General features: G+C 43.1%; 1 protein-coding gene across 4 annotated transcripts in view; it reads right to left on the minus strand.

Moving 5' to 3' along the window:
- Positions 1–16,971, minus strand: part of mcc (MCC regulator of WNT signaling pathway) — a 448,431-nt gene that overhangs the window by 120,437 nt on the left and 311,023 nt on the right. For all 4 annotated transcript variants that reach the window (XM_070883758.1, XM_070883750.1, XM_070883778.1 and 1 more), the window contains 3 exons: positions 11,875–12,081; positions 825–971; positions 422–511 (listed from right to left, as the gene is read on the minus strand). In XM_070883758.1, coding sequence (XP_070739859.1) covers positions 422–511; positions 825–971; positions 11,875–12,081 — 444 coding nt within the window. The remainder of the gene's footprint in view (positions 1–421; positions 512–824; positions 972–11,874; positions 12,082–16,971) is intronic.

The following is a 16,971-nucleotide window of genomic DNA, read 5'->3' on the forward strand; positions in this document are numbered from 1 at the left end:
GCCCCTGCAAAAGCGTGGGCAGCCCACATTGATCCTATCCCTGGGAATTGGGACATAGTCCAGTTCTTTCCAGCAGCTGGATGGGAGTCACGCTCTGCAGCACTTCCAACTGCAGAGCAGAGAATTTTAGCCTCTCTATCCAGAACAACTATTTTTTATTCATAAAATGCTGCTGAATTCCGGCCTTCTTTCTACTTTGCCTCAAATTAGTGGATGCAGATCTGTGCCTTCAAATTGTCAGTAACTGTAAGTCGTGGTAGCCATGAACATTACAAAATCTATATTATTTGGCAATCAGAAAAATATGTGCGGTTGATTAATAGCTTACTAGTCAACGGGCTTTATAGTTTAAATTTGGACATGACCAGCCAATTATAGACCATTGAGAACTGTCATCTCGAACAAGTGTTAAAATACTTACTCCAATACTGCTGATCTCTGAACCTAGGACTGGTCGATCTGAAGATGAAGATTCTGACCTTGTCTTTGACAGCTTTACTCGCTCAGCAACCTAGCAATCAGAGAAGGACTATTATAATTAGTAATTGCCCTGCTCACTATGCAAAAGCTGCATATTACAACATTAATTAATTCACTTATTAACGTTATTTTACACCCTTTATTTCTACCTAAAAGCCTCCAAATGATCAGCAATTTATCTCCCTCCTCCAGTGCAAATATATGTGCCCTCCATGGTTACTCTAAATACTCCCAAGAGAAAGCAATTAAGATTACCAGCTAATTGTTAAGCCTAATCAACAGCTGCAGAATGATTGTGGCGGTTGCATCTAACATGGAGAATGTCAGATGCCACAGAAGCTCACCTTGGCAATAGGAATATCATTACTGCTACTACTGGTGCTGAGCTCACCAGTACTGGGGTTGACTGGTCGATTGGCTGCAGTCAAACGACTTGGACTAGCTGGGCCAGATGCCTGAATGCTTTGTAAACGTGTCTGCAGTTCTCGAACCTGAATTAAAAACAACATAAATCATTGCAATGTTCACTATATGAGTTATTACAACAAATTTTAATTAAAAATTTTTTTTAAAACAGCAAGAAAGAAAGATTCCAACTTCAAATCGTCAAAAGGGATAGTACACATTATCAGAATTGTTATTTTATTTTCCAATTAATTGCATACACATGCTTTGAAGCTTACAGAAGAACACAGTCATAGAATCATACAAATTTACAGCACAGAAGGAGGCCATTCCAGCCCATCATGTCTGAGCCGGCCGACAAAGAGCTAGCCAGCCTAATCCCACTTTCCAGCTCTTGGTCTTTAGCCCTATCGATTACAGCACTTCAAGTGCACATCCAAGTACATTTTAAATGTGGCGAGGGTTTCTTCCTCTACTACCCTTTCAGGCAGCGCGTTCCACCCTCTGGGTCAAGACATTTCCGCTCAAATCTCCGCTAAACCCCCTATCAATTACTTTAAATCTATGGGCTCAATTTTCCCCAGTGATTTGCGCCATTTTTTGGGAGCAGGCTGGTTTTTCTGGGCTAACTTAAAAATCCAGAGTTTCCGCAATCAAGTTGCACATGCATAACTCATTCAGTTACAATGTTTTTAGGTGTTTTCTTTCATCCAAAGGGGGCGTAACCAGCCACCTACACTAACTTTGGCCAGCTGATAGTTACTCCATTTCTGCTTAGGCCAGCATATGTGGCCTCTCCAGAAAACCCTTGGTGAGTTAAAGAAATCGGCGCAGATAAGTAAATCGGAAGCCATTCGGCCTGGGTTAGGGGTGGGAAGCAGAGCAGACCGGGAAGGCACTCGGGGCCAGGAGAGTGTCTTCAGGGGAGGGAGCGGATGGACTGGCAAGCACTTCGGCCTGGGCTAGGGGCGGGAAGCAGAGCAGACCGGGAAGGCATTCGGTGCCAGGAGAGGGTCGGTAGGGGAGGGAGCGGACAGACCGGCAAGCTTGGAATTAAGTAGGGAGAACCAACAGTTAAACTCCTTTGGTCCAATGAAATATACTTTGCCACATTATCGGAGGTTGCCTGCCTCTCCTGGAGACAGCAAGATCTCGGATCTAGGCACCTTCTCCGGCCGCATACAAATTCAGCCCGAGGCTTTAAACCAGCAGTAGGCCGAACAAAAATAAAAGAAATAAGTCCGATCTGATTGTCCTAAAAAGTAATAATTAAGGGATCCTCCCACGCAACCAAACCTTTGATCCACAACATGGTGGAGCCAAGGGCATACAAAGTGGCCAAGACTAGTGGGAGGACAGAAGACTGGGAAGCTGTTAAAAGCCAGCAAAGAACGGCTTAAAAATATGATTAAGAAAGGGAAGATAGACTATGAAAGTAAACTAGCGCAAAATATAAAAACAGATAGCAAGAGTTTCTGTACGGATATAAAAAGGAAAAGGGTGGCTAAAGTAAATGTTGGTCCCTTAGAGGACGAGACCAGGGAATTAGTAATGGGGAACATGGAGATGGCAGAAACTGTGAACAAATATTTTGTATTAGTCTTTCCGGAGAGGACACTAACAAACAATATTCCGACAGTGGATAGTCTAGGGGCTATAGGGGGGGAGGAACTTAACACAATCACAATCACTAAGGAGGTGGTAGTCAGTAAGATAATGGGACTAAAGGCAGATACATCCCCTGGACTTGATGGCTTGCATGCTCGGGTCTTAAGAGAAGTAGCAGCAGGGATTGTGGATGCATTGGTTGTAATTTACCAAAATTCCCTGGATTCTGGGGAGGTCCCAGCAGATTGGAAAACTGAAAATGTAACGCCCCTATTTAAAAATGAGGTCGACAAAAAGCAGGAAACTATAGATCAGTTAGCCTAACATCTGTGGTTGGGAAAATGTTGGAGTCCATTATTAAAGAAGCAGTAGCAGGACATTTGGAAAAGCAAAATTTGGTCAGGCAGAGTCAGCATGGATTTATGAAGGGGAAGTCATGTTTGACAGATTTGCTGGAGTTCTTTGAGGATGTAACGGACAGGGTGGATAAAGGGGAACCAGTGGATGTGGTGTATTTGGACTGCCAGAAGGCATCTGACAAGGTGCCACATAAAAGGTTACTGCACAAGATAAAACTTCACAAGGTTGGGGGTAATATATTAGCATGGATAGAGGATTGGCTAACTAACAGACAACAGAGAGTCGGGATAAATAGTTCATTCCCTGGTTGGCAACCAGTAACTAGTGGGGTGCCGCAGGTATCAGTGCTGGGACCCCAACTATTTACAATCTATATTAACGACTTGGAAGAAGGGACTGAGTGGAGCGTAGCAACATCTGCTGACGATACAAAGATGGGAGGAAAAGCAATGTGTGAGGAGGACACAAAAAATCTGCAAAAGAACATAGACAGGCTAAGTGAGTTGGCAAAAATTTGGCAGATGGAGTATAATGTTGGAAAGTGTGAGGTCATGCACTTTGGCAGAAAAAAAAAATCAAAGAGCAAGTTATTATTTAAATGGAGAAAGATTGCAAAGTGCCGCAGTACAGCGGGACCTGGGGGTACTTGTGGATGAAACACAAAAGGATAGTATGCAGGTACAGCAAGTGATCAGGAAGGCCAATGGTATCTTGGCCTTTATTGCAAAGGGGATGGAGTGTAAAAGCAGGGAAGTCTTGCTACAGCTATACAAGGTATTGGTGAGGCCACATCTGGAATACTGCATACAGTTTTGGTTTCCATATTTAAAAAAGGATATACTTGCTTTGGAGGCAGTTCAGAGAAGGTTCACTAGGTTGATTCCGGGGATGAGGGGGTTGACTTATGAGGCAAGGTTGAGAAGGTTGGGCCTCTACTCATTGGAATTCAGAAGAATGACAGATGATCTTATCGAAACGTTTAAAATTATGAAGAGGCTTGACAAGGTGGATGCAGAGAGGATGTTTCCACTGATGGGGGAGACTAGAACTAGAGGGCACGATCTTAGAATAAGGGGCCGCCCATTTAAAACAAAGATGAGGAGAAATTTCTTCTAAGAACATAAGAAATAGGAGGAGTAGGCCATAAGGACCTCGAGCCTGCTCCGCCATTCAATATCATAGCTGGTCTGATCATGGACTCAGCTCCACTTCCCTGCCCGCTCCCCATAACTCCTTATCGTTCCAGAAACTATTTCTGTCTTAAATTTATTGAATGTCCCAGCTTCCACAGCTCTCTGAGGCTGCGAATTCCACAGATTCACAACTCTCAGAGAAGAAATTTCTCCTCATCTCAGTTCTAAATGGGCGGCCCCTTATTCTAAGATCATGCCCACCAGTGGAAACATCCTCTCTGCATCCACCTGGTCAACCCTTTCATAAGCTTATACATTTCGATAAGATCACCTCTCATTCCTATGAATTCCAATGAGTAGAGGCCCAACCTACTCAACCTTTCCTCATAAGTCAACCCCCTCATCCCCGGGATCAACCTAGTGAACCTTCTCTGAACTGCCTCCACAGCAAGTATATCCTTTCGTAAATTATGGAAACTAAAACTGCACGTTGTATTCCAGGTGTGGCCTCACCAATACCCTGTACAGTTGTAACAAGACTTCCCTGCTTTTAAACTCTGTCCCCTTTGCAATAAAGGCCAAGATTTCATTGGCCTTCCTGATCACTTGCTGTACCTGCATACCATCCTTTTGTGTTACATGCACAAGTACCCCAGGTCCCGCTGTACTGCAGCACTTTGCAATCTTTCTCCATTTAAATACTAATTTGCTCTTTGATTTTTTCTGCATGACCTCACACTTTCCAACATTATACCCCATCTGCCAAATTCTTGCCCACTCACTTAGACTGTCGATGTCCTCCTGCAGCCTCTTTATGTCCTCCTCACACGTTGCCCTTCCTCCTATCTTTGTATCGTCAGTAAATTTGGCTACATTACACTCAGTCCCGTCTTCCAACTCTCAGAGGGTTGTAAATCTGTGGAATTCGCTGCCTCAGAGAGCTGTGGAAGCTGGAACATTGAATAAATTTAAGATAGAAAGAGACAGTTTCTTAAATGATAAGGGGATAAGGGGAGCGGGCGGGAAAGTGGAGCTGCAACCATGATCAGATCAGCCATGATCTTATTGAATGGCGGAGCAGGCTCGATGTGCCGTATGGCCTACTCCTGTTCCTATTTTTTATGTTCTTACATTCATATAAAAATTAAAATTATAAAAAATAATAATCAGCGGTTTCGGCCGTATACAGACAGGCTCCAACAAGCAGCGGTAGACAGTCGATTCAACGGCATTAAGTAAGCAGTGGACCCTATCTCCACCGATTTTAAAAGCTGCATTAACTCAACTTCTCCCGCAGACAATTTAAATATAGTTTACAAAAGTATAAATGAGTAAACGTATACAATCGGGACACAGACTCACAGACAGCCTGCAGTGTGCTGGGACGAATCAGCATTCCGTCTAATAGTGGATACAACTCCCCAGTTCCAGCAGACTCTTTAAAAATGGCTGATTGGCAACTTGGAGCTGTACTGCGAATGTGTGTCCATTGCAGTGACGTCAAAAACATTGTTTTTTTTCCCCGCATATGTGTTTTTCGGCGCAGGCAGCGGGCTCCACCCCTTCCGAGGTGACTGGCCACACTGCGCGGCTCCGGATTGCAGTATAAAGATCGGGGAAAGTTAGTACAATTTCTGGAGCTAAAAACCCAGCGTAATTCTGGCAATACGCCAGAAACGGGGTTTGGGCAAAATTGAGTCTTATGTCCCCTGGTTCTTGACACCTCTGCTCAAGGAAATAGGTCCTTCCTATCCACCCTATTTAGGCCCTTCATAATTTTATAAACCTGAATTCGGTTTCCCTCAGCCTCTTCTGTTCCAAAGAAAACTAGCCCAGACTATCCAATCTTTCCTCATAGCTAAAATTCTCCAGTCCAGGCAAATCCTCGCAAATCTCCTCAGTACCTTCTTTAGTGCAATCACATCTTTCCTGTACTGTGCTGACCAGAACTGCACGCTGTGCATTAATTTTGCAAATGTAGGGAAAAGCATAAACTTAATGGCAAGATTATTCCTTTGGTTGTAACTCCCGAGGTTCAGTTGAACTGTGGGATATGGGAGTCCTGCCACCACTTATTTGTACCTTACCAAACAATGTCTTAGGCCAGATTTTGCACAGGTCTCCTATTAGTTTGCTTTCTTCTGGTAAGTGGTTTAAGTGTTCAGAGGGGGAATCAGGTTTGTTTTCAGGTTTCCAAGGAGCAACTCCAGATTGCTTGGTACTTTCATAATGAAAAACTGTGGCACTACACCACTTAAATGAGTCACTGGAGAGATGGTTTGGGAAAGGTTCAAATATCTGGGAAATTTCTGGGGCAGGAATGACCTGCACATGATTCACTGGACTGAATAAGGCTGGTATCAAAATCCTTGTTGGAAGAGTAACTAGTGCTGTGGGGGAGGGTTTAAACTAATATAGGAGGAGGAAGGGAAATTATGAGATAAGCCAGGAAAAAAATGAGATGAGGAAGTAGAAAGCAAAGGAATCAAGAAGTCCAGAAAACGTCAAAGAAAAAGAGATCAGAGGATGAAGTACCATTAGTAAGAATGCCACAGATAGAGGAAGATTGAGTTGTATGGATGTAAATGAACTACATATTATAAGTAAAATTGACAATCTGCAGGCACAGATTGCTGTGGGAATTATGGCATAACATTAAAAAAGACATAGCTTAAACCAGGGAGCTCTGAAAGCCAAGTATTTCTAGTTAAAAATGTTCTGAAGAAATGCAGCAGGAAAAAAAAGGGTGGCTGGGTGACAATATTAATGCTTAAATTATAGCACTAGGACATAGGGATGATAGAAGATTGTGCAAAAGCGGAATCTAAATTATTAGAGTTAAGGAATGGGAATTGGTCGGTTTCTATGTTGAGCTTAACTATATTCCAAACCAAACAGTAGAAAGGGTAATGCCAAGATGGAATAGAGGTGGCAAGGGAAATATTATGGAGGATGAGGTGTGGTGGAGATACTAAGTGAGTAGTCATAGACCTATCTCTGGTAGAACACAAGGAGAAGTTAATATTTGCCTCCCCACCCAACAGAGGGTTATTACAAAAGGGGATGATTTACCACAAATGGCCAAGTAGAGACTACATATAATATTTGAAAAGAATATAAAAGAATACAAGGAAGAATATGGGGAAATTGATTTGGAGGAGATAGAAAAAAAGAATTTGTATTTATGTAGCATCTTGCACATCCTCAAAGCGCTGCATAACCAATGATACTAGTTTTGTTAGTAACATTAACATCGATAAGCATGTTGTTTTAGAAAGAATTAAGAACTTGAAAATAGAAAGAGCAGCCGGACCAGATGATATCCACCCGAGACTCCACCGGGAGATGGGACATGTGCTGTGCAAACCCCTGGCCTGTATTTTTAATAGCTCACTGCACTCTGGAATGGTTCCTACAGATTGGAAGGAGGTGAATGTAGTCCCCATTTTAAAAAAGGGGGGCAAGTCAGACCTGGGTAAATTATAGGCCCATCAAATTAACATCAGTAATTGGCAAGAAGCTTGAAAGAATCACAAGGGATGCAATATATAAATACTTGGATAGGGAGGAACATATTCGGTTCACACAGAAACATATAAAATTCTGACAGGATTGTTCAGGTTAGAGGCAGGAAGAATGTTCCTGTTGCTGGGGAGTTCCAGAACCAGGGGTCACAGTCTAAGAATAAGGGGTAAGCCATTTAGGACCGAGATGAGGAGAAACTTCTTCACTCAGAGTGGTTAATCTGTGGAATTCTTTACTGCAGAAAGTTGTTGAGGCCAGTTCATTGGATATATTCAAAAGGGAGTTATATATGGCCCTTACGGCCAAAGGGATCAAGTGGTATGGAGAGAAAGCAGGAAAGAGGTACTGAGGTTGAATGATCAGCCATGTTCTTATTAAATGGCAGTGCAGGCTCGAAGGGCCGAAAGGCCTGCTCCTGCACCTAATTTCTATGTTACGCTGATAGATTTAAGATGACGAAAGATGGGAGGGGAGCTCGAGTGGAGCATAAATGCCTGCATGGACTGGTTGGGCGAAATGGCCTGTTTCTGTGCCGTATATCGTATGTAATATTATCTGAGTAACTAATTTTTAATCAGTCATATTGTAAAACAAGTCTCAAAATAAAATCTAGCTGAATCAGGAGTCCCACAGATCAGCATTCAGGCCACTCTGGAGCATCCGCGATGCTGAGGATGCCGTGAATAGCACGTTTAGTGAGTTGGTCATAGCGCAGGTAAAGGTTACACAGACAGATAGGGAATGGGTGACCAATAGGAAGAGCAGTGGAAGGTAGTGCAGGGGTCCCCTGTGGTCATCCCTCTCCAAAACAGATGCACCGCTCTGGTACTGTTGGGGGGGGGGGGATGACTCATCAGGGGAGGGCAGCAGCAGCCAAGTCCAGGGCACCGTGGGTGGCTCTACTGCATAGCAGGGCAGGAAAAAGAGTGGGAGAGCTATAGTGATAGGGGATTCTATTGTAAGGAGAATAGATAGGCGTTTCTGTGGTCGCAATTGAGACTCCAGGATGGTATGTTGCCTCCCTGGTGCAAGGGTCAAGAATATCTTGGAGCAGTTGCAGGACATTTTGCAGGGGGAGGGTGAACAGCCAGTTGTCGTGGTGCATATAGGTAAGAAACGGGATGAGGTCCTACAAGCTGAATTTAGGGAGTTAGGAGTTAAATTAAAAAGCAGGACCTCAAAAGGTAGTAATCTCAGGATTGCTACCAGTGCCACTTGTTAGTCAGAGTAGGAATTGCAGGATAGCCCAGATGAATACGTGTCTTGAGGAGTGGTGCAGAAGGGAGGGATTCAAATTCCTGGGACATTGGAACCTGATCAGCAGGAGGTGGGACCAGTACAAACTGGACGGTCTGCACCTGGGCAGGACTGGAACCAATGTCCTCGGGGGAGTGTTTGCTAGTGTTGTTGGGGAGGTGTTAAACTAATATGGCAGGGGGATGATAACCTATGCAGGGAGACAGAGGGAAGTAGAATGGGGGCAGAAACAAAAGATAGAAAGAAGAAAAGTAAAAGTGGAGGGCAGAGAAACCCAAGGCAAAAATCAAAAAGGACCACATTACAGCAAAATTCTAAAGGGGCAAAGTGTGTTAAAAAGACAAGCCTGAAGGCCCTGTGCCTCGATGTGAGGAGTATTCATAATAAGGTGGACGAATTAACTGCACAGGCAGCAATTAACGAATATGATATAATTGGCATCACGGAGACATGGCTCCAGGGTGACCAAGGCTGGGAACTCAACATTCAGGAAGGATGGACAGAAAGGAAAAGGAGGTGGGGTAGCGTTGCTGGTTATAGAGGAAATTAATGCAGTAGTAAGGAAGGATATTAGCTGGGATGATGTGGAATCTGTATGGGTGGAGCTGCGGAATACAAAAGGGCAGAAAACGCTAGTGGGAGTTGTGTACAGACCACCAAACAGTAGTAATGAGGTTGGGGACAGCATCAAACAAGAAATTAGGGATGCGTGCAACAAAGGTACAGCAGTTATCATGGGCGACTTTAATCTACATATAGATTAGGCTAACCAAACTGGTAACAATATAGTGGAGGAGGATTTCCTGGAGTGTATTCTAGACCAATATGTCGAGGAACCAACAAGAGGGCTGGCCATCCTAGACTGGGTGATGTGTAATGAGAAAAGACTAATTAGCAATCTTGTTGTGCGAGGCCCCTTGGGGAAGAGTGACCATAATATGGTAGAATTCTTTAATAAGATGGAGAGTGATGCAGTTAATTCAGAGACTAGGGTCCTGAACTTAAGGAAAGGTAACTTCGATGGTAGGAGATGCGAATGATACTTAAAGGGTTGACGGTGGATAGGCAATGGCAAACTTTTAAAGATCACATGGATGAACTTCAGCAATTGTACATCCCTGACTGGAGTAAAAATAAAACGGGGAAGGTGGCTCAACCGTGACTAACAAGGGAAATTAAGGATAGTGTTAAATCCAAGGAAGAGGCATATAAATTGGCCAGAAAAAAGCAGGACTGAGGACTGAAAGAAATTTAGAATTCAGCAGAGGAGGACAAAGGGTTTAATTAGGAGGGGGAAATAGAGTATGAGGAGAAGCTCGTTGGGAACATAAAAGCTGACTGCAAAAGCTTCTATAAATATGTGAAGAGAAAAAGATCAGTGAAGACAAATGTAGGTCCCTTGCAGTCAGGTTCAGGTGAATTTATAATGGGGAACAAAGAAATGGCAGACCAGTTGAACAAATACTTGGGTTCTGTCTTCATGAAGGAAGACAGAAATAACCTTCCGGACATACTGGGGGACCGAGGGTCGAGTGAGAAGGAGGAACTGAAGGAAATCCTTATTAGGCGGGAAATTGTGTTCGGGAAATTGATGGGATTGAAGGCCGATAAATCTCCGGGGCCTGATCGTCTGTATCCCAGAGTACTTAAGGAAGTGGCCCTAGAAATAGTGGATGCATTGGTGATCATTTTCCAACAGTCTATCGACTCTGGATCAGTTCCTATGGACTGGAGGGTTGCTAATGTAACCCCACTTTTTAAAAAAGGAGGGAGAGAGAAAACAGGTAATTATAGACCAGTTAGCCTGACATCAGTAGTGGGGAAAATGTTGGAATCAATCATTAAGGATGAAATAGCAGCACATTTGGAAAGCAGTGATAGAATTGGTCCAAGTCAGCATGGATTTATGAAGGGGAAATCATGCTTGACAAATCTTCTGGAATTTTTTGAGGATGTAACTAGTCGAGTGGACAAGGGAGAACCAGTGGATATGGTGTATTTGGACTTTCAAAAGGCTTTTGACAAGATCCCACATCAGAGATTGTTGTGCAAAATCAAAGCACATGGTATTGGGGGTAATGTACTGACGTGGATAGAGAACTGGTTGGCAGACAGGAAGCAGAGAGTCGGGATTAATGGGTCCTTTTCAGAATCCCTCATTCCCTCCCTCCCTCCTCTGCTCTGCTCTCCGGCTGTGCCTCCGGCTTCCTGCCCTACAGCCTCTCAATCTGCTGAAACAGAATTTTTTTTTAATTAGGTCCTGCCGTTAAATTCGGCAGAGCTTGAGACCACAGTCCAGCCCCCGCTCCCTACCTGCTTCCAATTTAAAATCCTGTCCTGTGTCTCAGTGAGGACTCTTCAATCTGATTGGTTGAAGAGCCTCAGTGTTTTTTTAACCTGCTCAGAGTCACCACAGATGCCCTGGAGAGGGTGCTGTGCTGGATCAGATGCCAGATTAGAGCAAGTCTCCGTTCAAAGGCCTACGAAAACTTTGTGGGCAGCTGTCAGTGAGGTGAACGGGAAGCCCCGTTCCTTCGCCGCTGACCACAAAATCCGAGCCATTTGCTGGAGTTTAAACCATTACATTAAAAATGTTGATGCAATGTTTATGTATGCAACAGCAACAGGCAAGGTTTTTTTATAAGGCTTCAACAAGAATTACAAATCCACTGGGATACAAGGTCGAGAAATATGGGGTTACTTTTAACTCTGTACCCGGCAAGAAACTGACGGCAGCACAATGGCCACCTGTTTTACACTGAAGTCATTGTAAAGGAAAATTAGGCAGGGTACAGTCATCACCCACTGTCATCAGTTTCCCAATGGATGGGTTGCTTTACAATCAATCTCTAGTACATTATTACATTCATATGAGTAACAAGAAAAAAGTGGACGATTTTTAGTTGGAAAGAACAAACAAATAAATCAGCAGGAAGACCCAGGAACACAGTCAGAAGGGAGAATTGCCATTTAAATAACATGACTTTGGAAAAATGTAAGAGCTAGGAATGTGCTCACTCAAATGAGAAAGAGATATATACACACACACATATTACATATAACTTGTTCACCATATTGTAGAATTTGTTGTAGAACCAATACTTGCCCTTCGACGCAACCGGTCTCTTTCCTCACGAGTAGCACTCATGGTGGTCTTCGTCCTGTTTAGGTCATCTTCTTTACTACACAGCATCGCCGTGAGGCTTTCATTTTCTTCCCGAAGGGCTGCTAACTCCTTCTCCCATCGCGATCTCTCTTCAGCAAGAGTTGGATAGAAGTCCTGTCCCAGTACTCCCTCAATCTCCTCTACAGTCTATTAGGAACATTAAATGGAGGTACAAACAAATCATACTTCATACTTTGCAATAATTAAGTAAAGTAGCTTCAGTTAATTGAAAAAGACAGATTATTAACAGTATGTACAATTCAAGTTATTTGGTGGTAGAGGGATGAATGTTGACCAGGAGAAATCCCTGCTCCTCCTCCTTTTCAAAAAAAGTGCCATGGAATCTTTTACATCCATCTGCAGGTCAATTTAACTCTAATCTGAAAGACAGTAGTTCTGACAAAGTTGCACGCTCAGTAATGCACAAGGCTCAGCCTAGATTACATGCTCAAGCCCTGGAATGAGGCTTGAACCCACTGTCTCCTAATTCAGAAGTGAGGATACTTCCACTGAGTCAAGCTGACACTTAGGCAGTTTCAACTAACAATTTCAAATATAACCTGCAAACATAACGGACAGGAAAATGACTACTTTGTTATATTTTCAGCAACTCACAGAAAAAAACACAGCCTTAAGATGGCAGAACATACCGGAACTCACCAGAGTCAGGTGACCTGTTCCTTTTATTATAATCAGCACTAGCTGCAGTGACACAGGAGTCCACAGGTGGAGCTATATATATTACACTTCTCCCTCCTTAATGAAGAAGTAATTATAACAAAATAATCATCATACATAACTTACATGGTTATACATAACAAAAGATATGGACTTATTTTGCCATATTTACAAATCAAGCTTAACCACTTGTTTTCTGTTTCGAAGAGGATACCTTCACTCTCGAGCAGAACCCTCCAAACATGGTGTCGAATTTAAACTCATTCGAGGCTGTTCCTGAGGAAAGGTTTCCTCCAAGGAATGCCCTTGATTTCCATTTGAACTCTCTCTAACTTCAGACTGTTTGTCTGCCTGACTCAGACTCAGACCTAAATTCTGACTTTCTTTTGGATTTGTTTCCAGTACATTGGGTGTAGGATATGCCACTGGCACTCTACTTGTATCAAAACCATCCGATGAGTCAGAAATAATCGAATCATTCCCACCTTCAACTACTTCCATGTCTGTAGGTAAAATATGATCAATGTGAACAAACCTAATCTGTCCACGATCAAACATCTTGACCAAATATGTGCGAGGACCACAAATCTTCACCACTTTTCCTGGTAACCACTTTAACCATTTATGGTGATGCTTCTTCACTCTCATCTTCTGATTTAATTTCACACTTCTCTCTTTTACTCAACCTCTATCATGATTCTCTTTGTCTTAATTGTGTCTCTTCTACGGACTGTGCCAAGTTTGGTTTTAACAACGAGAATCTGGTTCGTGGCTCGTTTGAGAAACAACTCTGCTGTTGTTCTACCGGTAGTTGTGTGAGGAGTATTACGATACGCAATTAGAAAATTAGCCAATTTGTGGTCCAATGACAACTCTCGTTTCTTTGGATTTGAATCCAACATCTGTTTTATGAGGGCACGTTTTACAATTTGTACAATGCGCTCTACTGCACCATTTGAAGCAGGGCGGTACATGGTGGAACCTTGGTATGTTTCACACCATTTTTGCTCGTGAACTGTGCAAATTCTTCTGAATGAAATTGTGGTCCCTTATCAGAAACAATTTCTTCTGGGATCCAAATGAAGAAAATAATCTTCGTAAAATGTCTGATGTTTTATTTGTTGTTATTTTCCACATTGGAAACACCTCGACCCACTTCGAATGGCTATCAATCACAATGAACAATTGTTGTCCTTCTAGCTCAGCAAAATCAATATGTAGCCTTTGCCACATCCTGGGAGGCCATTTCCATGGCCGTCATGGTACTGGTGGTGGTTGCTTGCTTACTGATTGACATGTCGTACAGTGACTCACGATGTACTCTATATCTTTACCAAGACCTGGCCACCATAAGTAACTGCGTGCAAAACTCTTGGTCAAGCACATTCCCCGGTTAATAATTTGGACCCGAATTTATTTGGTATAACCACTCTTGCACCCCACATGATACAATCTTTATTGATTGATAATTAATTCGTACGAATGACGAATGGATGAATATCTTTGTCCGTTACCTGGTTTGGCCAGCCATTTGCAATATAATCATACACCTTTGACATCACTGGGTCACGTTTGGTTGCTCTACCAATCTCTTCAGCTGTGACTGGCAATTCATCAATGTATGAAAAATAGAACACTTCTTCCCTATCGGGTATAACTTGTGATGGGGAAGGCAATCTAGACATAGCATCAGCATTACTGTGATCAGCTGATCGTCTGTATTCAATGTCATATGTATATGCTGACAAAAATCAAAGCCCATCTCTGCATTCGGGCTGCAGCTAATGTTGGAACTGGGGACTTTGGATGGAGGATGGCTGTCAGGAGCTTATGGTCCATAACAATGGTAAACTTACAACCATACAAGTACTTGTGGAACTTCTTGACCCCAAAAATGAATGCCAAAGCTTCCCTTTCGATTTGCACATAATTACGCTCACTGGCACTGAGAGTGTGTGAAGCAAAAGCAATTGGTCTCTCCTCCCCACTACGTAATACATGAGAGGTCACTGCCCCCAACTCCATACGGAGAGGCATCACATGCTAACTTGATCTCCTTAGATACGTCATAGTGAACTAACACGGTGCTCTCTACCAATTTATTTTTACACTCCTTGAATGCTGTATCGCATTCTTCTGACCACTTGCAATAGACCTGTTTTTCAATAATTCATTCAGTGGATGTAATATTGTAGCCAAATTTGGTAGGAACTGCCCATAATAGTTCAAAAAACCCCAAAATGATCGAAGTTCAGTGACATTCTTGGGAGTGGGTGCATTTCTGATTGCATCCAGCTCTCCCTTGGTTGGATGTAAACCATCTTTCTCTACTCTGTACCCTAAGTACTCCATGGAGTTTTGAAATAACACACACTTGCGAGCAGACACTCACTCAGATTCTGTGCTTCTCTAGCCGTTTGAGGACTTTATTCAATATGTTATTATGAATTTGTCTATTTGGTGCTGAAGTGAGTATGTCATCTAAATAACACACTACATCTTCAATGCCTTGCAAAATCTGGTTCCTCACCCCTTGGAATATGACCGTGGCGGAAGACACTCCAAATGGTAGCCTATTAAATTGATATAGGCCTAGATGAGTATTTATAGTCAAGCATGACTTGAACTCCATCTAGTTCACGCTGTAAGTAGGCATTCGTTAGATCCAATTTTGAGAAGATCTGACCACCCATCAGTGTTGTGAACAAACCTTCTACATTTGGCCATGTATTGGGGACGTTACCCTCTAGAACCTGGTTAACAGTTATTGTATAATCACCACATAATCTTACCTTACCATCGGACTTAGGTACAACAACAATGGGTGTAGCCCAATTACATCGATCTATCTTAGAAATAACGTTCTCAATCTCTAGTCTTTTGAGTTCTTGCTCAACTTTCTCGAGTGCATATGGTACGGAACGTGGCTTGCAGTAAACCGATCTAGTGTCCTTCTGTACCCTGACACTCTCCTTGAAGACTTGGATCGGACTGCCTGTTTCACAGAACACCTTCGGATAATTCTTGATGACATCATCCTTTGATGCAAAACACGTTTCAACACGAAAAATCTCACTCCAATCCCACTTCAGTGATCCCAACCAATTTCTTCTTAGTAAGGCAGGCTTGTCTCCTGCCACTACTAATAGAGGCAAGCTCTGAAATTGATCCTTGTATTTCACCGGTACAGTGATACGACCTACCACAGGAATGTTCTCTCCCAAGTAGCCTCGCAGCCCTATCTTGCACTTCACCAATGGGAAATCACGCAATTTGTCAAGGTATAGCGACTCCGGTACTACACTCTCAGATGCACCTGTGTCGATTTCTATGGGTATCTTGGTCCCTGCAACATCAATGTGGATCATGATACTTTTCGAATCGCTGTTAGTTAACCTCATGCTCCTGACGATGTGTAGCTCGAAAACCTCCTCGTCCTGTTGTTTTTCTTCCATGCTATGTAGTTTCTGGGGATTTCTACTCATAGCTTTGAAAGTTGGTTTAGCCTTCAGTCGGCATGCCTTCGCAAGATGCCCAGTTTTCCTGCAGATAAAACACTCTGCCTTCAGATATGGACAACTTTGAGTGATGTGTTGTCCCAGGCACTGATAGAAACATAGAAAATAGATGCAGGAGTAGGCCATTCGGCCCTTCAAGCCTGCACCACCATTCAATAAGATCATGGCTGATCATTCACCTCAGTACCCCTTTCCTGCTTTCTCTCCATACCCCTTGATCCCTTTAGCCGTAAGGGCCATATCTAACTCCCTCTTGAATATATCCAATGAACTGGCATCAACAACTCTCTGCGGTAGAGAATTCCACAGGTTAACAATTCTCTGAGTGAAGAAGTTTCTCCTCTTTTCGGTCCTAAATGGCTTACCCCTTATCCTTAGACTGTGACCCCTGGTTCTGGACTTCCTCAACATCAGGAACGTTATTTCCGCATCTAACCTGTCCAGTCCCGTCAGAATTTTATATGTTTTTATGACATCCCCTCTCATCCTTCGAAACTCCAGTGAATACAGGCCCAGTCGATCCAGTCTCTCCTCATATGTCAGTCCTACCATCATGGGAATCAGTCTGGTGAACCTTCGCTGCACTCCCTCAATAGCAAGAACGTCCTTCCTCAGATTAGGAGACCAAAACTGAACACAATATTCCAGATGAGGCCTCACTAAGGCCTTGTACAACTGCAGTAAGACCTCTCTGCTCCTATACTCAAATCTCCTAGCTATGAAGACCAACATACCATTTGCCTTCAATGCTCTGTTACCATTGCCAGTTTCTGAGACTTTGGGGCCCAACTGCCTTTTACTTTTAATCTGCAGGCGATACACCTCGGTTGTCTGACGACTG

Source organism: Pristiophorus japonicus, chromosome 1, assembly GCF_044704955.1.
Source record: "Pristiophorus japonicus isolate sPriJap1 chromosome 1, sPriJap1.hap1, whole genome shotgun sequence".
Taxonomy (NCBI): Eukaryota; Metazoa; Chordata; class Chondrichthyes; family Pristiophoridae; genus Pristiophorus; species Pristiophorus japonicus.